The 19,605-nt window shown below is 35.0% G+C and overlaps 1 protein-coding gene across 4 annotated transcripts; it reads right to left on the bottom strand.

The window, feature by feature from the left end:
* Window positions 1–13,835: 13,835 nt before the first annotated feature.
* LOC101895705 (protein UXT homolog) lies at window positions 13,836–17,389 on the bottom strand. Of its 4 annotated transcripts, none has more exons than XM_011292003.3 (3): window positions 17,230–17,389; window positions 16,934–17,155; window positions 13,836–14,466 (listed from the first exon to the last, which is right to left on the bottom strand). In XM_011292003.3, the coding sequence occupies exon 3, from the start codon at window positions 14,444–14,446 to the stop codon at window positions 14,003–14,005; it is 444 nt and encodes a 147-aa protein (XP_011290305.1). In that variant the 5' UTR covers window positions 14,447–14,466; window positions 16,934–17,155; window positions 17,230–17,389; the 3' UTR covers window positions 13,836–14,002. The 4 variants fall into 4 exon arrangements, with proteins under 4 accessions (XP_011290305.1, XP_005178161.1, XP_058974117.1 ...); XM_005178104.4 differs by having other exon boundaries at window positions 17,064–17,155; XM_059118134.1 differs by having other exon boundaries at window positions 16,934–17,151; window positions 17,230–17,367.
* Between the last annotated feature and the right edge of the window lie 2,216 nt (window positions 17,390–19,605).

Raw genomic sequence — 19,605 nt, 5'->3', positions numbered from 1 at the left:
AGACGAGCTGGAGGCCAGGGATTCCATATACATGAGATAAGGGATAGAGACACCCTATAGACGAGCTAAAGGCCTGGGAGTCTATATGGATGAGATAAAGGATAGGGGACCATATAGACGAGCTAAAGGCCTGGGAATGTATATGGATGAGCTGCAGGCCAGTGAGTCGGTTGAAGGCCAGGGAGTTCATATAGACGAGCTTAAGGTCAAAGAGTCGCTATAGGCTAGTTGAAGGCAAGGGAGTCCTAATAGGCGATCTGAAGGCCAGGGAGCCCATATAGATGAGATAAAGGATAGGGAGACCATATAGACGAGCTAAGGGCCTGGGAATGTATATTGATGAGCTGCAGGCCAGTGAGTCGGTATAGCCGAGTTGAAGGCCAGGAGACCCTATCGCCGAGATGGAAGACAGAGAGTCCATATAGACGAGCTGAAGGTCAAGAAGATATAGACGAGCTGAAAGCCAGGGAGACCATATAGACGAGCTGAAGGCCAGGGAATGCATATAGATGAGAGGAAGGCCAGGAAGTCTCCTATTGACCCGGGTGTTCCCTTTTGGGCTCCGGTTGATTCCCCTTTTGGGCTCTGGGGAAATCCACTTTGGTCTCTGGACAATTACCTACGGCCCCACGGGGGCTTTTCTATGGGACAAGGGGATTTTTCCATGTAATTCCTAAAAAACCCTCCGGGAATAAAAAATATTTTTTTTATATATAGACTTTGTTCGCAGATGCTGTTGAGATTTATCAATTTGCTTACCACCACAATGCAAAATATTTGCAGTGAATTTTTTGGAGCAGTTGATGTGCGAGGTGATTGCGGACATTTTTATAAGAAATAACTATCTACTAATGTGGCGCTTTTTTATTTCGACCCTTTAAAAAATTAAAAATGACAAGGACCTCATTTGCCTTCTGTGTGACTTTAATATTGACTACATCAGTAGGGCAGAATCTCCATTTAAATTTACAATTTGTATTGATCTCTGTTAAATTTTACAGAGCTCTGTTAATTGCTATTTTAATAGAATGGCACCCATAACATTTAACACATATATTTTAATTTTAATAACACTTACCTCGTAGGAACCGTCTATGATTTCTGAACTCGTCTTTGATTTCCTATTAGAATGGCATCGATGCACAATTATAAAGAACAATACAACAATTCCCAGTTGTCAACACTTTTTCGCTCATGCTCTTTGGCTCTTTGAGTCTCACGAGAGAATTCAAACAAGAGTTACCGAATCGAAGACATTAACGAACCGAAGTTAATTTATCAACAATTCCTTGCATTTCCGCTTTAAACGAACCGAAGATCAACATTTAAAATCGAACTCGCGAAATTACTACCGGCCGGCAACATACATAACAGAGAGCAGAACAGAATTCACTCTCTTCAAAACACTCTCACACACACGAAGTGTGTGCTAACAGCACAACTCATAAGCAAAAGGGCAACAAGAATTGCAATCTCATTGCAACGATGAAAGGAAACATTATTTTTACTATTTTTTCTATGATTTTCTACATCACTTTCATTTCACAAATATTTTATTTAGAATAAATTAAAATCTATATTTCACACTTTTTTCTTGAATATTTTTGATTATTTTGTGTTTAAATTGCAAATTTACGTTTCACGAACTACACCACTCGCGACCGGCCGCCAATAAACTAAATGACAACTGAAGAAGGCCGATTAGGAGAAACTGTGTTGTCAACTCTGATACACAACAGTTATCGACAATCGAGAACTATGGCCAAAGTTGTGTATTTTGAGGAAATTCGTAAAGGAGAATGTTCTCAATGAATGAAATTTATTAAAAAATTTATTAATAACTATACTTTATTTATTACCGACTTTATATTAAAGATTGAGTCAGAGAATGAATGAATAATCCCAAAAAGTACCAAAAAGTAAAAAATACAGGTTGAGATGAAAAAACTGCAACGAATTTCAGACTGCTTTCATTTCTAAGCCACTCATCCGACAGCTGTTAAAATTATTCCAGTGACAGCTCATTATACTGTTCAGAAGGACACAAAAGCATTTTGGTGAGAATTTTCCAGAAAAAAAGTTAAATGTGAATAAATCTTTTGTGTCTCGTACCATCGCTAGCCCGATGTCAAGGAAGTAGACGGGAGAAAACAGCAACATCAGCAGAAATGGTTCGAAAGTAAAGAAGCGTATTGATTGAAACCCGAGTCGCAGTGGCCGAAAAATGCTCGTGAGCTGAACATATCGCAATATTCCATTCGGCAAATATTGAAAAATGAGCTCGGGGTAAAGCCACTGACATTCCAAAAAGTGCAAGAACTTACACCGCAACAGCACCAGAAAGAAAATAGACTCAAAAGATCTAAAGAGTTGCTTCGCTTGGCCGAAAGTGGTGAAGTGCCGAATTAGGTTTTCTCCGATGAGAAGACTTTCATTGTTCAGCAGTTTGTAAATAAACAAAATGATCGTGTTTATTTGCCAATGAGGTCAGCTGAAAATGTGCAACTTCGGTTGGCCACCAGAACTCATGCGACGGCCATGGTGGTGGTGAGGGCCGCCATAACAGCCGATGGTCGCTCTCCGCTCGTATTAATCGACCGTGGCATCAAAATAAATGCCGAATATTATTGCGAAAATTTTCTGGAGGGTGTATTAAAGTCTTGGGCACGCAAACATTTTGGCCGCAGACCTTGGATATTCCAACAGGACTCAGAACCATCGCTCTCAGCTCGCGCCACCCAAATATGGTTACAAATCGAGATTCCTTGCTTCATTTCCAACGCAGAATGACCACCAAAATCTCCGGATACCAATCCGTTGGACTATTGTATCTGGAGCATTTTGGAAAGCAAGGTTGACACTAATAAATACCAAAGTGTCGATCTCCTCAAGCAAGCGCTTCGCCGGAAATGGGTCAAAATACCGCAGAGCAACATACGGGCAGCGTGTGACGGTTTCATTGGCCGTTTGAAGGCCATAATTCGTGCCAAAAGTGGCATATTCGAACAAATCTAAACTTATTCTAAAATTTGATGCTATTTCCGACATTTTTGCTTTCATCCAATAAAATTAAAAAAAAAAAAGTGTAAAAATTGTGTAGTTTGACTTTGTTGCAGTTCTTTTTATCTCACCCTGTATAATCCAGCTCCTGGTATCAACATTTTGACTATGGAATGTCCAATTTTCTTCTGTCTTTGGAATAAAGGCATTTAGAGCAACATAGTTGTATCTTTTTGAATGAGAAAGCCTTTCGATGGCTTATGTCGTAAAAGTATCCCCTCATGTATTGTCACTTTATATATGTTCAAAGCTTTAAAGAAAACAGGTTTGAATTCAATTCTATTTCGTCTGGAAATTAACATTAGGGACCAATTGCCGACATTATTATGAAAAGGTTGCTGTTACTGATTGTTTTCGTAATTTACCAAAAAAATATATAGCACTACTCTTTAAGTCCAATCTACTAAAGTCACATAGGAGGGAATTAAGAATGATAACTTTTAATTGTCTACAGGGCGAAAATGCCTCTTTATTTCTTTTACTATTTCCTTCTGTGTATTTATAAAAATATCCGTAAACACATTCCGCATCTTCTCCAAGATAAATCACCACAAATATTGTGTAGGAAAGCACAATAAACAAAGTTTGTAAAAAAAAACTTTCACAAAAAAATTTTAAGCAGTGACATTTTTGTCTTTATTTTCAGTTTCAAAAAATGTTCTACTAAATAGTTTTTTTTTTTTATTTTGTACATTGATCATTTCAAAATACGCTCAATTAATCAATAACAAGTGATGCGTGCTTCAAAAAATTGCAACAAATTTCATTCACATGTCAATTAAATCATTTTAGCGATTTTCGCATAATTTGCCAAAAGCAGCAACCAAATATTAAGGGTTGTCAACATTGTTTCTCCTACTCCGCCTTTTCAGTTGTCAATCTCCTTTTTTGGCGGTCGGTCGTGAATCGTGTCCGTTAATAGTAAATTCGCAAATTATGGGCATATTAAGATTAAATATTCTCGAAAAAGGTGTGAAAGATAAATATTAATCAATCAGGAATAAAATATATATGAAATTAAAGTGATTTGAATAGAAGATCATCAAGAAATAAGCATTTCTTTATTGCCTTGCATTGGCATTGCAATTCGTGTTGTTCCTTTGCCTATGAGTTGTGCCGTGCGTGTGTGTTTTTCGGTGAGAGTAATTCTGTTCTCATGTTGTGTTATTTCGTTCGGCTTTAAACGTCGATCTCCGGCTCGGTAAATAATTAAATCGATTCGTACCTTAAAGAAGATGTGTGAAACGTATATATTTTTGTTCCGGAAATGTATTTTTTTAATAATTTAATTTTGTCATTTGGTTCGTTTTATATTGTCCGTGAGACAAGTGTCGAAGAGAGTGTTTAAGTGAGTGTTGCCAAAGAAGAACGCTCAGCATTGCCATCATCAAGAAAAAGGCATTTTTCTAATTCCTTGTATTCCTATAGCAATTCGTGTTGTTCCCTGTTCTCATATTGTGTTTGTTGCCTGTCGGTTGTTATATCGTTCGTATTTAAACGTTGATTTTTATTCGGTTAATATTTAAGTCCCGTCGGGGGTTAAAGTGTATGAGTAAAACGTTGTATATCATTTTTATCTGGAAATGTGATTTTGTAAAAATAATTTTAATTTGTTCATTCGGTTCGGTTAATATCGTTCGTGAGAAGAAGTGTCGAAGCAAGTGTTGACAATGTGTAGCATTGCCAACATCAAGAAATAAGTATTTCTTTATTGTTCTTTATTGAGTTTGCAATTCGTGTTGTTCTTTTGCCCTATCTTGTGCTGTTAACGTCGTTTATGTGTTTTTTTTAATGAGACTAATTTTGTTCTCATGTCGTGTTTGCTGGAGCTGAATTAATATTTCTTTCGTATTTTAACGTTGATATCTTCTTCGGTTAATGTTTAAATCGTTTCGCGTTTGAAAGAGGATGTGCTTTATAAAAAATTGAATTTTGTTAATTTATTCAGTTTAAATTATTTGTGAAATATGTGTCGAAAAAAATATGCTTCGGAAAATGTTGCCAAATGCGAATATTTGCATTGTCATGTTTAACTGGCCATCGATGTTTTTCTTATTGGAAATCAACAAGTATAGCAGGATGCAGAAACCCTAAACGGCTTTAAAGAGGTAATTTTTTTATAATACCCACATACATAGCGTGGGGGTATATAAAGTTCTATATTCCGTTTGTAACTCATCGAAATAAAAATTTTACAACAACAACACAGTATATATATTCTTGATCAGCGTAAAATTCTAAGTCGATTTAGCCGTCCGTCCGTCTGTTGTAATCACGCTAGAGTCAAAACGAGAAAAGATAGGAAGCTAAAAATTTCCACCGATCTGTCTTTTTTGTCTGCAGGCAGGTCAAGTTCGAAGGTGGGCCATATTGTATAGCCCCCATGTATTGGTACGCGCCCATATTCGGTATTTGATGATTTTAGGCACATTTTTCAAGGAGTTCTTCGTGACTACTTTCCCCCTGAAAGAGAATTGTCTATATAGGTCCACGATCCCGTATAGCCCCCATATAACGGTAGCTCCCGATGTTCGGTATTTTGATGATTTTAGCCACATTTTCAATGGAATTGTCTTTAAATCCACAAAAGGATTTCCTTGTGAGTACATTACTCCCTGTTAGAGAAATGTCTATACAAGTTCATATTCGGTATTTTCATGATTTTAGTCACAATTTCAATGGAAAATCTGAAAATCCATAGAACGGGTTCCATGTGTCCATATAGGTTCACGATATCGTATAGCATCCATATAATGGTACCCCCAGATATTCGGAATTTTCATGATTGATGATGATTGTGGCACCACGTTTTTGTATAGCCCCCATATTTTTGATGTTTTGGCCTCATAACCAACAAAATTCGGAATAATTCTAGTTTAGTGACAATTCTCGGATTTTTCCCAGAGGTAGGTTATCTCAAGCCCCTGCCCAGCTTAAAGTGTAAAATTTAGAAAATGTTGGTCCGATATTCTGAACAGAATCAGGTTGTTCGGGTTCAAAGGCCCATTTTTCTGGCTCAAGATAATAGCACATTTTGTAAAGATTATAGTGTTTTTTCTAGAGGTAGGGTATCTCAATCCCCGGTCGAAGGCCAGCTAAAATTAAAAGTATCAAATTTAGAAAACTTTGGTCCGACATTCTCTGGGCCCCGCTAATAGCAAATATTGTAGCATTTTAAAAAATTAAAGTGTCAACTTTGGCATATATTTCGTGGTCTCCTAAAATGGCACCATTTTCGACTTCTGGACGATTTTATAAAAAATCCGGGACCAAAAATCGATAATTTTGATATAAATTACGAACCGTTTGACCCTATGACCACTTGTTATATAGCTATTCCCATTAGTTTTCAAAAGGTTATGCCCATATTATCTCTATCGGTTTAGTAAAGACCGGGAATATTGGGTCAAATATTTGATTTCGTCCCAGAACAAAAGAATACTCTCCCGGAATCAAAGTACAAAAATATTTAAAAAATTTAAAGAGTTTTTGCTAAATTAGAGTTTGTCCCAGAATTGGCTATAACTTGGTATTTGGAATTCCCAATAAGTACTCTCACTATGTACAGGAGCTGAAATAGTTATTCACTTTTTCATATTGTTTATAGTCCCCATATGACAGGGTTGCCTGATTTTAGGTATTTCGATTTAAATTATTCCGATTTAAATAGTTTTTAAGGAATATCAATCCGTTTAGATTATATTTCTTTTTGATTCAACTTTGAATTTATTCCTCGCGAATTTTTATTTTTAATTGGGTATTAAGTTCATATGATTTTTTTAACTAAGAGGAAGCGCCATTATAGACCCATAGCTTCTTCTGATGATTTTCATTCAAACACATTATATTTCAATTTATCTAATGTATAATTTGTGTGTGTGTAATTAAACACAAAGTTATCCATTGCCAATTCCCTTTCTTCTTAAGACATTGTTGCATCCGAAGCCGGAATAAATTTACATGATTTCCTCATTTTTCAAATTCCTCAGCTTCTTTCAAGCCAATACAATACGAAACTTTGGCGAATTCGACATGAACAATTTTCACTTTGAAACGAATTTGACCCCATAAACCACAAACAATACAACACAACAAACAGAAATGGAAAACTTCTTTTTTCGTCTTTCTCTTCTTCTTCGCCATCATCCTCATCATGGTCTTAGCTACTAACCAAACATTCAGAAACATGTACAAACAATTCCGAGTTGGAATATAAAAGTGGAAAATAAACATAGAAACAAAGCCATGGAAAATTGCAAGAGGTAAACTTGAAACAACTGAATATAAGCAGAAACTACAACAACAGCGGCAAGAAAAGTAATTGTAGAATATAAAATTACGTTCAGACATCATAAACACAATTGCCACAATGCAAATAAACGCCACACATATGTGTGTGATCAGGGATGGAGCTCAGGAGGACATCTACAAGGATACGAAAAAGGGCCTTAATAGAAAAATATTCTAATTCAAATCGATGTCTCATAGAAATTGTGGAAAGTTGCTCGGATTTTTTGGCAGATATAAATCTTCAGATTTTTTTAAAATATTTTTCATAAGATTGATGTAAGATAAGAAAGATGTATACCCCTAGCCTTGAGTTATGATTACAGGCTGAAATGAAAAAAACTTCAAGCAACTTCAGACTACACCTACAGCTGTCAATATTATTCCAGTGACAGCTCATTATATTGTTTACAAGCGTACAAAAGCATTTTGATGATAATTTTTCAGAAAAAATTATTTGTGATGGAATTCAAGCACGATAGAGTGATTTCTTTATAGTTGGCTTGAAAACCACAAGAGGCTATCGTCAGAGCAATCCAACATTTAAATGTGAATAAACCTTTTGTGTCTCGTACCATCTCTTGTTACCGGACGTCAATGAAGTGGACGAAGAAAACAGCAACATCAACAGAAATGGTTCGAAAAGTAAAGGAGCGACTTGATCGAAACCCGCGGCGCAGTGGCTGAAAAATGGCTCGTGAGCTGAACATATCGCAATATTCCATTCGGCAATTATTGAAATATGAGCTCGGGGTGAAGTCATTGAAATTCCAAAAAGTGCAAGAACTTACACCGCATCAGAAAGACAATATGTGCAAAAGAGCTAAAGAGAGAACTGCCGAAATTAGTTTTCTCCTATGAGAAAACATTCGTTGTCCAGGAGTTTGTAAACAAACAAAATTATCTTGTTTACTTGTCAAAAAGGTCAGCTGAAAATGTGCATCCTCGGTTGGCCACCAGAACTCAAGAGCCGGCCATGGTGATTGTGCGGGCCGCCATAGCAGCCGATGGTCGCTCTTCGCTCGTATTAATCAACCGTGGCATCAGAATAATTGCCGAATATTATAGCCTCTCCGGATACCAATCCGTTGGACTATTGTGTCTGGAGTATTTTGGAAAGCAAAGTTGGCACTAAAAAATAACATAGTATCGATAGCCTCAAGCAAGCGCTTCGCCGGTAATGGGCCAAAATACCGCAGAGCAACATTCGGGCAGCGGGTGACGTGTAGTTTCATTGACCAATTCGAAGAAATCTAAACTCATTCTAAAATTTGATGCTATTTCCGACATTTTTTAAATATATTTTAATAAAATTAAAAAAATGTAAATGTTGCAGTTTTTATCTCACCCTGTATTCAAATTGTCACAGATTTTGCATTAGTAAAAAAGTATGGATGTATGACAAAGAAAAAAGAAAATTTGATGCTTATTTCGCATTTTAAGAGCGCGTTGTTCTTCAAAATTATGAACCCTTTGTGGGGAGGTACCAGTAGGAGTGGACCGATACATTCCATCTTTATAACAGATCTTGTGTTGATGGAAATATTTAGATGTACAAAGTCTGAATGGAATCGGATTTTAATTTCGTGTTTTATGAGCTTTATGGATATTCAAAATTTTGACCCTTTGTGGGGTAGGTACCAGAAGAAGTGGACCGATATATTCCATCTTCACACCAGACCTTGGTTTAACAAAAATATTGCGATGTGTGTAATTTGAAGACAATCGGTCTCGTACATTAAATTTTATAAAAGTTATAAATATTCAAAATTGTGACCCTTTGTGGGGGAGGTACTTGATGGAGTGAACCGATATTGCCCATATCCGAACTCTATCTAAATTTGATATTATTATTACGATGTACCAAGTATGAACCAAATCAGATACTTCCTTCGAGAGTTATCGTGCACACCAGCCAGCTAGATCGACTCCAAATGTTCTGAACCGAATTTGGTCCAAAGATACCTAGGGTCTAAATTTGTTATTTCGATGAGGCACGTTTTGGCCGTATCAAATGATATATACCCTCTCTAGCCATATGGGTGAGGGCATAAATATATAGTGCACCGGTGCGTATTAATGGTGTCATAACGTATACGCCCAAATTCTTTTTTTGATTTTTTTTCCGACTAAATGTTAAGTGTGTCTGAATACATATCCAGCAATATTGAATCATTTAAATATTTCGAGAGAGCAAAACCCTTTTTTACTCATTACTATCAAAATATTGAAAAGGGTAAAAATATGGCAGTCAGTAAAACTTTAAATTTTAAAGGGACTTTGAAATATGTTTTTTACAAAATTTCTTAAAACTGTGGCCACCTGTACGGAACTTTTTTGTAAACAGACAACTTATAATATTCAATTTATTATTTCTAAAACATTTTAAATTATATACAATTCAGAACAAAATTTTTATTTTCGATTGAAGGCCCCCTTTTCTCTCTGCGATGCCTCGAAATAACGTCCCTGCCTTCATTGAGCTATGGCTAACTCAAAAAGTTTTGATGTGCGTACCGGCGGGTTGAATAAACACAACAAATGAAAAACTTAAGATAACCGAAGATCTCTGGGCTGCTGTTAACAAAATGAAGATACATACAACAAATACCACTCATTGTCAGTAACAAATAGACGAACAAACAACCGGTAGCCAACAACTAAATACAACAATTTTGTTGTTGGTTTCTATTGTTAGTTGTTGTGTTGCGCTGTGGTTGCATACAATTTAGAAAGTTTCCGACATTTCCGCAACAGTAGCTACAACAATTTAAATTATCAAACAATTGCAATTGACTTTCGAATTATTTGAAACAGAAAAAAACTAAATTAAATGACATCTCTTGAAGAGGATACGAAAATAAGAAGGAATATTTATATTCGTAGGGCTATTTCGAATGGAAAGAAGACTTCTGGAGGGGTTTATATTTATAAAAGTTAATGGAAGTTATTCTATTTATACCGTTTAAATCTTTTTTTCACAAAGGACCCTAGCACTCGTAGAAGGCCTTTAGCATTTATTGAATCATAGATAACATTTTTAACACCTCCATCTAAAGCAAACCTCTATAAAATTTAATTCGAGATCTGTGGACGGCCTCCTGTGTAAGAAATTTAAGGACATACAGGGTTGCCCATATTCGACGGACCTCTGGGCCCATTCCAACCGACGAGGTTTGTCCGCAGTCTACATTCTTTGCGTCAATTGAATTTTGTACGGAACAAATGCAAATCAATGCGAATAATCGGTTGTAAAGTGGACCGAGCCATGCCCAACTGCTGAGAACGGCGTTTTTGGGATGTCCTTGGGGACCTCTCAACACTGGCTCGTACGGCAGCGATATTCTCGGCCGATCGCCTTGGTCGACTTTTATATGGCCTCTTCGGATTAGAAAGAGCCTTACCAGTCGAAAATTGTTCGTATAAACGCTTAATGGTGTTCTTAGAAGGCGCACTTCTCACATTTTTTAATGTTTTAAAAGCACGTTGAGTTTTCACAATTGACTTCTTCTGTTGAATGTAAATTTCAGAGCGAATATGGGCAACCCTGTACTACAAGGAAGCTCTACTCTCCTTCTTTCCATTAATATAGAATATTTAGTAGGTTATCTTGACAACCTTTCATCCATAGAACATCTCTGGCGGAAGATCTCTAGAAGACTTATGTTATAAAAAAATTTCTTGAAGGTTCTTTCAAAAAAGAACTGTAGAAGGAAGGATAGAAGAATATATGACCTTTAGAAGGATGGTCTCCTCTTCATCGAATATCTCTTAAATGTCTCCTTTTGAAATAGTCCAGATAATATACGTCTATTAATTGAAAATCTCTGAAGGTCTTCAATGTTAAAAATCTGTAGAACATTCTACATAAACATACCCTGGAAGGTATATTGTCTAAAGAAGGCCTACGGAGGGTCTGCTATGCTTTCTTCCATCAATAGAAGATCTATAGAAGTCAAGATAGACAATCTGAAGTACCTCTTGAAGAAGAAGAAAGCGTTACAGGCCACATCATGGATGATTTCTTGATTATTCTATTTAAGAAGAATTTTGGAGGGATGGATAGAAGCATAGATGAACTATAAGCGGTTGTCTGTTCATAAAAGACCTCTAGGAGGTAATCTATCAATGGACGGTTTCTGGAAGGTATTATTCGTAGAAGACTTCTTCAAAGGTTTCTATTCATAGAATACCACTGAAGGATTTTCCATCCATTCAAAAACCACGAGAAGGAGAAGGTTCATCAACAGGAGAAGGTATTCTATCCAGAGAAGCCGCCATCTCTCATCATTAACTTTTAATTTTATCCATTGTTGACCTCTAGAAAGTCTGCTATCTACAACAGAGCTTTGGAAGATGATTCCTTGAAAGCCTTTTATTTATGGGTGATTTCTGAGAGGTTAAGAAAGAAGATCTGTATAAAATCTTCCGGTCGTAAAAGCCTTCTAGAAGATCGAATATGCAAAGAAGACCTCTAGAGTTTGTTTGATGTATAGAACACCTATGAATATGGACGTTTTTCTAAACATAGAAAGCCGGTGAATAGTCGCTACTTCTATCTATGAATATATCCCGAAGGACTTATTACCTTCTATCCATAAAACACAATATTAAGTTTTCTCCTAAGATCTCAGAACGATATCCTATCCTCCTGTCCTGATGTCCTAGGCCTGCAAGAGGCCTCTGAAAATTACTCAATCTATGGAAATGGTCCCGAAGTTTACCTTCCTATTAAAATCCTCTGGAAAATCTTTTCATCCATAGAAAACCTCTGAAAATGCAGTTCTCTTATCCGTGAATATCGCCGTAAGGTCTTCTACTTTTATATTAATAGAAGGCCCGAGAAAGGTTTGATTTTCTAAGACCTATGGAAGGTAGCCCGAAGGTATGAGGAGTCTTTTCGGTCGTCCTAATGTTTACAGAAGGTCTATACAATTTTGATATATGTGAAAATGCTCCGGAAGTTTTCCAATATGTGAAAGACCTATGAAAGATCTTCTATCTCTCAAAGATATTCCATCCATAGAAAACCGCTTGAAAGTTCCATCTCTTAATCATGAATATTACCGTAAGGATTATTTACCTTCTATTCCAAGAGACCCTCAGAAGGTTTGTTTATTTTAAATCTCTGTAAGGTCACTATATGTAAGAAGAGCCGTGTAAGCCTTTTCTATTGAAGACCTCAAAAATTCCTCCATGCTTCAAAGATCACAGAAGGTCTCTGAAAGACCTGCTGTCCCAGAAAGATATATTGTCCATAGAAAATATGTATATGTAAAGACCCTCTTTCTACCAATGAATATCTCTGGCATGACTTTTAAATTTCTCTTCATAGAAGACTCCGGGAAATTGATATCTGGCGTCCTGTAGGCCTTAAACCCAAAAAAAAAAAACGCTGAAAGTTCTCCTCTATATGAAGAAGTTTCACATCTCCAGATTGCCTAAATACACTCTGCCTTTGGAAAACTCCTCGGATGTTTTCTAATTATTGAAAATATCTGATTTTTACTCTATCTAAAGGGGACCCCTGGACGTCTGAATACCTTTTATGAGCCTCCTATCTATGAAAGAGCTGTAACAACTGTGTCTTTCAAATGACTTTCTAACTGTATAAGATCTATGCATCGGCTTTCAATACTCTTAATATATTTTGAGAAAATATCCACCCATAGATTATATGTTTGCAAGGTCTTCTCCTGCCTAACATCTTCTGAAAATCTTCCATCTATAAATGACCTTCACAATGTCTTCTATCTTTAACTAGATCTATCTTTGATAGATCTTGTATTTAAAATTTTCGGTAATTTTAAGGTAAATTATACCCCCAGTAGCATTCAAACACGTCTTATTCAATTAAATTTAGTCAACATTTCCTCTTTCTTGTGAAAACTCATCATGCTCTGTGTGACCATATAAAACTGTTGGTTTGAATGAACTTTAAGTTATTTATTCTAACCTTTATTTAATCTACACCACATGAGAAACGTTTGTAGTGCAAATGATTGCGGTATCTCACAATTGTTATCCTTTTGGCACAGAAGTTGTGTAACAATACACAAACACACCAAACGAACAAAAACATACCTTGTGCCACCACCACAACATGTCCAAATGCTTATTATGTATTTGTAAAGAGTATCTCTCAACTCCACATTTCTAGTTGCAATGAATGGAAAATTTTTCGAATAACCCACCTTCGTGTTTTGGTATGCCAACAGACAACAAAAACAGACAGCATAAAGACCACGACTCTCTAAGGAATACCATGGTGTTTGTTTCGTATTGGGTTCAAACGTTATAACATTGTAAACAATAACATTTTACTTGGCCCGGCTTTCGAACAAGCATGTAGTTTTCAGTTGACAATGAAAATAGTTTGCGATTTTAATCTAAGCTAGTTATGTGAGCTATGGGCGTTCCGAACGGGACCAAAAGGTATGTAATCAAACAATCAATTAGTTTTAAACTGATAAAAAAACGAAGTAAAATGGGTTGCAGTTGTTGTATAATTTTAAAGAAAACTGGGTGGAGTTCCGCTTTTTAAAAGCTTTGGAAACTTTTATTACTAATATATACATTTACTGAATAATTATGTCTATCTTAATTTATCATTTCTAATTTTTTTTCTTTTTGATATTATATTCATATCTTTCAACTAATCCTTGTCACCAGCCACCAATTTCTCCTGCTCCGCCATATACATCAACGTCACCTTGATGGCCGAACGTTTCTTTACACTCTCCTCGCGCAGCACATCACATTCCTTGTTAAGGATTTTTATTTTAAAATCGGCAAATTTCAGTGCCTCCTCGGCCGTGAATGGTATGTACACCCCCTTGCCAATGTCCACCAGAATTGTATCCAAATTATCCACCTTCGCTTCCATGAAAATATTACCACCAATATTCATTTGAGTTTTATAGCCATCTGTGAAATTGTCTCGCATTGTTTGAATTGTGTTTTTTAGTTGAATATATTCCATGATTTCTTCATTGTATTGATTGATGTATTTTTCCAAATGTTTTAGATCTTCCTTGAGATAATCGTTGATGAAGACTTCTAAATTTTCCGTGGATAGTTTTGACCTCGTGTCCATCATGTTTGTTTGGTAAGATATATCTGTAAAATAGGAGAAAATATGAATGGTGGGTTTTTGTAGAGTTGGGTCTTAAAGGTTGGGTGATTTTTAAATTTTACATTCTGAAATCCTTTCAAATGAAAAAAATTGTTTCCTTAATCGTCGGAGAAAGATTTTTTTTTAAATATTTTGTCCATTAACGTCTTGCTAAAAATGGAAATTTTAAGACCACCCAAGCGGGAAACATGGATTTTAAAAAACTCATCATTCAAATCAAGAAAGCTAAGAATGTATATTTTCAGAAATACTTTTACAAAAGCAACCAAGGACCACAAAAGCCATTAAATGGGCTTTTAAACGTATTTTTCAGGGACAATGGAAGCTAGAAATAGGTATGCAGCCCTCTAAATAGGTTATATTATACTGTCAAATTGTGCCTCATTTAAATAATGGTCTAGGTCTAGGTCCTAGGGTCTAGGTCCTCAATTGACTTATTAGATTTCAGGATATTTGGAGTCGTTTTTTTATCAAACTTATATCGAGTAAAGTTCCTTCGAGTACCTCCACCAAAAAATTTCAACATGAAAAAATTAAATTTTAATATTGAGCAAAGGGAAAACCCTTGGTACAACGTAATATTCCATGTACCAAGTTAAAAAGTATCAATCGGGTTTGCCAACAGATCTATACCCCCAGCCAATGTTCAATTTTTTAAATATATTTTGACTCCTGTTTTGATTATTCAAATTGTTGATCCTCTATGAAGTAGGTTCCGAAGGAATGGTCCAATATTGTCCATTTCGTATCGGACCTAAATAACTATGATATAAATATTGCGACGTGCCAGATTTGGACTATATCCACTAATTCTCTCACTTTATATGAGATATGATAATTCTTGGAAGATTATAAAATGTGCGTGAGGTACCAGATATAGTCTAATACAGAAACAATATTGGTATGGTCAAAATTAAAAATCGAACATTTATATCAAATTTTAGGCGAACTTATGTATTCCACATTTATCTCAGGTTTCTGGTTGAGAGAAATATTAAGATATAGCAAGTTGTAAAGAATCGCTGACTTGTTTCGCATGTTATGACAGATAAGAGTATTGAAAATTGTGACTTTGTGGGTGAGGTACCAGAAGGGTTTGCAGATTTATATCATCTTCACAACAGATCTTGTGTTAGCAAAAATGTTTATATGTGTGAAATTTTAAGACAGTTGAATGCTTTTTCCGCTTTGTTTGAGCGTTTTGTTTCTCAAAAATCTTGAACCATATGTGGGGGAGGCACCAGAAGAAATGTTCTGATCTGTACCATCTTCAAAACAGATCTTGTGTTGATGAAAACATTGAGATGTGCCAAGTAGGAATTGAATCGGATATTAATTTCGCTTTACATGAGCTTATTGGATATTCAAAATGTTGACCCTTTGCGGAAAGGGTGCCAGAAGGAGTGGACCATTATATATCCCATCTTCACATCAGATCTTGTGCTGGTAGAAATAATGAGATGTGTGAAATATGAGGGGAACTGGATGCCTATTTCGAATTTTATAACCGTTTTGGTTATCCAAGTTTGAATGTATTATTATTGGATATTCAAAATGTTGACCTTTTGCGGTACTTCTGAAAAGGAGTGGACCAACGATACCTTTGGTTAATAAAAAAATATTGTGATGTGTGTAATTTGAACATAGTCGGACTCTTACATCATATTTTATAAGTTATAATTATTCAAAATTTTGAATCTTTGTGGGGGAGGAACTTTATGGAGTGGACCGATATTGTACATTTTCGCACTTAATCTAGCACTGATGCAAATATTGCGATTTGCAAAGTTGTTTGAAAATCTCGAGATTTTGTGGGGGAAGTACCAGAAGGAGTGGATCGATATTGCCCATCTCCGTATTGGATCTAAGTTTGTCAATAATATTACGATGTACCAAGTTTGGATCAAATCGAATACTTCCTTCGAGAGTTATCGTGCGCACCAGCCAGGCATACAGATGGGCGGACGGCCATCGCTAGATCGACTCCAAATGTCCTGAAACGGATTTAGTCCAAAGAGACCTGGGGTCTAAAACCGTTATTTCGATTAGGCACTTTTTGGTCGTATCAAATGATATATACCATCTATCTAGCCATACGGCTGAGGGTATAATGAAAATGTTTCACATGTACAAAGGAGAAAGAGGTAAGTCTAGAAAAGATCGACTATTTGGAGGTACACATGAAGTTTACAAGCAAATTTAGTTTGTAAGTGGAAGTTTAATTCCTTTGCCGGTGGCCATTTTCATGACGACTTGAATGATTTTGTGGCGCGTGTCCGAGTTATAAAAAAACTCCGGTTTCCGTCTTAAATCTCCACTCGAAGGAATACTTTTTATAGCAATCTCTATCCGAGGAATAATTTTCTAATTTAATTTACTCTTTATACATTTCATGAATATGGATTTATCATTTATGTCAGGGACAATTCACGTCAAAATTTTCAAACAGACCTTTGAGGAGTTCATATACGAAGCTTACACCTAAAATTTGTTCTTCCCAGAACAAGACGCCTTTGAATTATATATTACTACTTTAGAGTATGTATGTTCCTTCTCCGGTTATTCAAACAGGTACGGTTACCTTATTGTTGTCATGCATTGGGTTTGGCCAACAATCCTGGACTAATTACGAATCAGGTGGTTCCAGCCGCCGGTATGTAACTATACGTCTATCTGTCAAGAGAATAAAAATTCATTTTGTTAAAACTCAGTGTGTATTCGCAAATAGCTGGAAAATTAAATCATACCTGATATAAATATTGTTCACTTAATAATTTTCAAGCTCTTCGCCGGCTTCGTCCACATGAAACCATGAACCAAACACATGAATGTTTTAGCACAAAAGTAAAGAACGTTCCCAAGCAAAACAAATCAGAAGTCAAAACACAATGGCCGATAAAAAATCAAAGCAAAATGGGGAGCTCTGTTGTTTACGAACGAGACCTAGTGAAAGTGACAAAACACATTAATGTTTGTGTTGCCAAATACATTGAAGATTCTAAGTTTATTCAAGTTGGCAATGCGACTCATTACCAACCATTCACAATAAAAATTATTTTAATTGTGATATTGACACATAGAGGGCAGAATGAGTCAAAAAGCATATGATGTATTAGCGAGGCTTTCTACCAGTAACTTTGAAAAAATACAAAATAATCGTGTTTTGGAGAAATCTAGATGGCGCACACTGATTATTGGTATTGAAATGTGAAGAGGTGCCTAATGACATACAACAGTTATTGTCCGGAGGTAATGTAGGAAGAGAACATTAATTCATCTTTTTTTTATATAAATTAAATTTCTAATTTCTAATTTTAATTTCTTAGGGTTTCCTTACCTTTATATCCCACTGACAAGACCTAGGAAAAATATTCCTTAAAACAACCACGATTATTGGTCATGGAAATTAATTTTTTAAAAAATCCACGATTTTTGGTCCATGGAAAATTATTTTTTTAAGAAATTTATTTTTTATGGTCCATGGAAAAATTTTCTTTAAAAAATCCACGTTTTTTCGGTCCTTGGAAATTTATTTTTTTAAGAAATTTATTTTTTTTGGTCCATGGAAAAATATTCTTTTAAAAATCCACGTTTTTTGGTCCATGGAAAAATATTCTTTTAAAAATCCACGTTTTTTGGTCCATGGAAAAATATTCTTTTAAAAATCCACGTTTTTTGGTCTTTGGAAAATTATTTTTTTAAGAAATTTATTTTTTTTTTTTGGTCCATGGAAAAATATTCTTTTAAAAATCCACGTTTTTTGGTCCATGGAAAAATATTCTTTTAAAAATCCACGTTTTTTGGTCCATGGAAAAATATTCTTTTAAAAATCCACGTTTTTTGGTCCATGGAAAAATATTCTTTTAAAAATCCACGTTTTTTGGTCCTTGGAAAATTATTTTTTTAAGAAATTTATTTTGAAATTTAATTTTTTTTTTTGGTCCATGGAAAAATATTCTTTTAAAAATCCACGTTTTTGGGTCCTTGGAAAATTATTTTTTTAAGAAATTTATTTTGAAATTTAAATTTTTTTTTTTGGTCCATGGAAAAATATTCTTTTAAAAATCCACGTTTTTTGGTCCTTGGAAAATTATTTTTTTAAGAAATCCACGTTTATTGGTCCTTGCAAAATTTTCTTTTAAGAAATCCACGTTTATTGGTCCTTGGAAAAATATTCTTTTAAGAAATCCACATTTATTGGTCCTTGGAAAAATATTTTTTTTTAATCCACGTTTATTGGTCCTTGGAAAATTTTTTTTTTTAAATCCACGTTTATTGGTCCTTGGAAAAATATTTTTTTAAATCCACGTTTATTAGCCCTTGGAAAAATATATTTTTTTTTTAAATCCACGTTTATTGGTCCTTGGAAAAATATTTGTTTTTAAATTCACGTTTATTGGTCCTTGGAAAAATATTTTTTTACATCCACGTTTATTGGTCCTTGGATAAATATATTTTAATCCACATTTCCGATATTCCTTGAAAAATATTCTTTAAAAAAATCCACGTTTGTTGGTCCTTGGAAAAATATTTTTTTTAAATCCACGTTTATTGTCCTTGTATAAATATTTTTTCCTGATATTCCTCGAAATATATTCTTTAAAAAAATTCCACATTTGTTGGTCCCTGAAAAATCGTTTTTTAAAAATCCACGTTTTTGGTTCCTTGGAAAAAAATTCTTTAAAAAAATCCACGTTTTTGGTTCCTTGGAAAAAAATTCTTTAAAAAAATCCACGTTTTTGGTTCCTTGGAAAAAAATTCTTTAAAAAAATCCACGTTTTTGGTTCCTTGGAAAAAAATTCTTTAAAAAAAATCCACGTTCGTGTCTCAGATACATGGCTTTCGTCAATTCACACATATTTTGGAGGACCTTTTTTTCTTCTTGTGAAAATCTATATATGCCACCAGCTGAAATCGATTTTAAAACGATTTCAAGCATCAGTATGTATACATCCCATCTCTGATGCGAAGCTTATTTACACACTAAATTGAACTAATTTGAGAATAAAATTGAGATCCTCATGCAATTTCGCTAAAACAATGATCAAGCAACGTATCTATAAATACAATTGCACTATTAGAGAAACTCCATTCCCTAATTTTGAATTGTTGATAAACTAACA

Source organism: Musca domestica, unplaced genomic scaffold (assembly GCF_030504385.1).
Source record: "Musca domestica strain aabys unplaced genomic scaffold, Musca_domestica.polishedcontigs.V.1.1 12, whole genome shotgun sequence".
NCBI lineage: Eukaryota > Metazoa > Arthropoda > Insecta > Diptera > Muscidae > Musca > Musca domestica.
The sequence above is the reverse complement of the archived record's forward strand: the minus strand, read 5'-3'. Positions and strand labels throughout refer to the sequence as shown.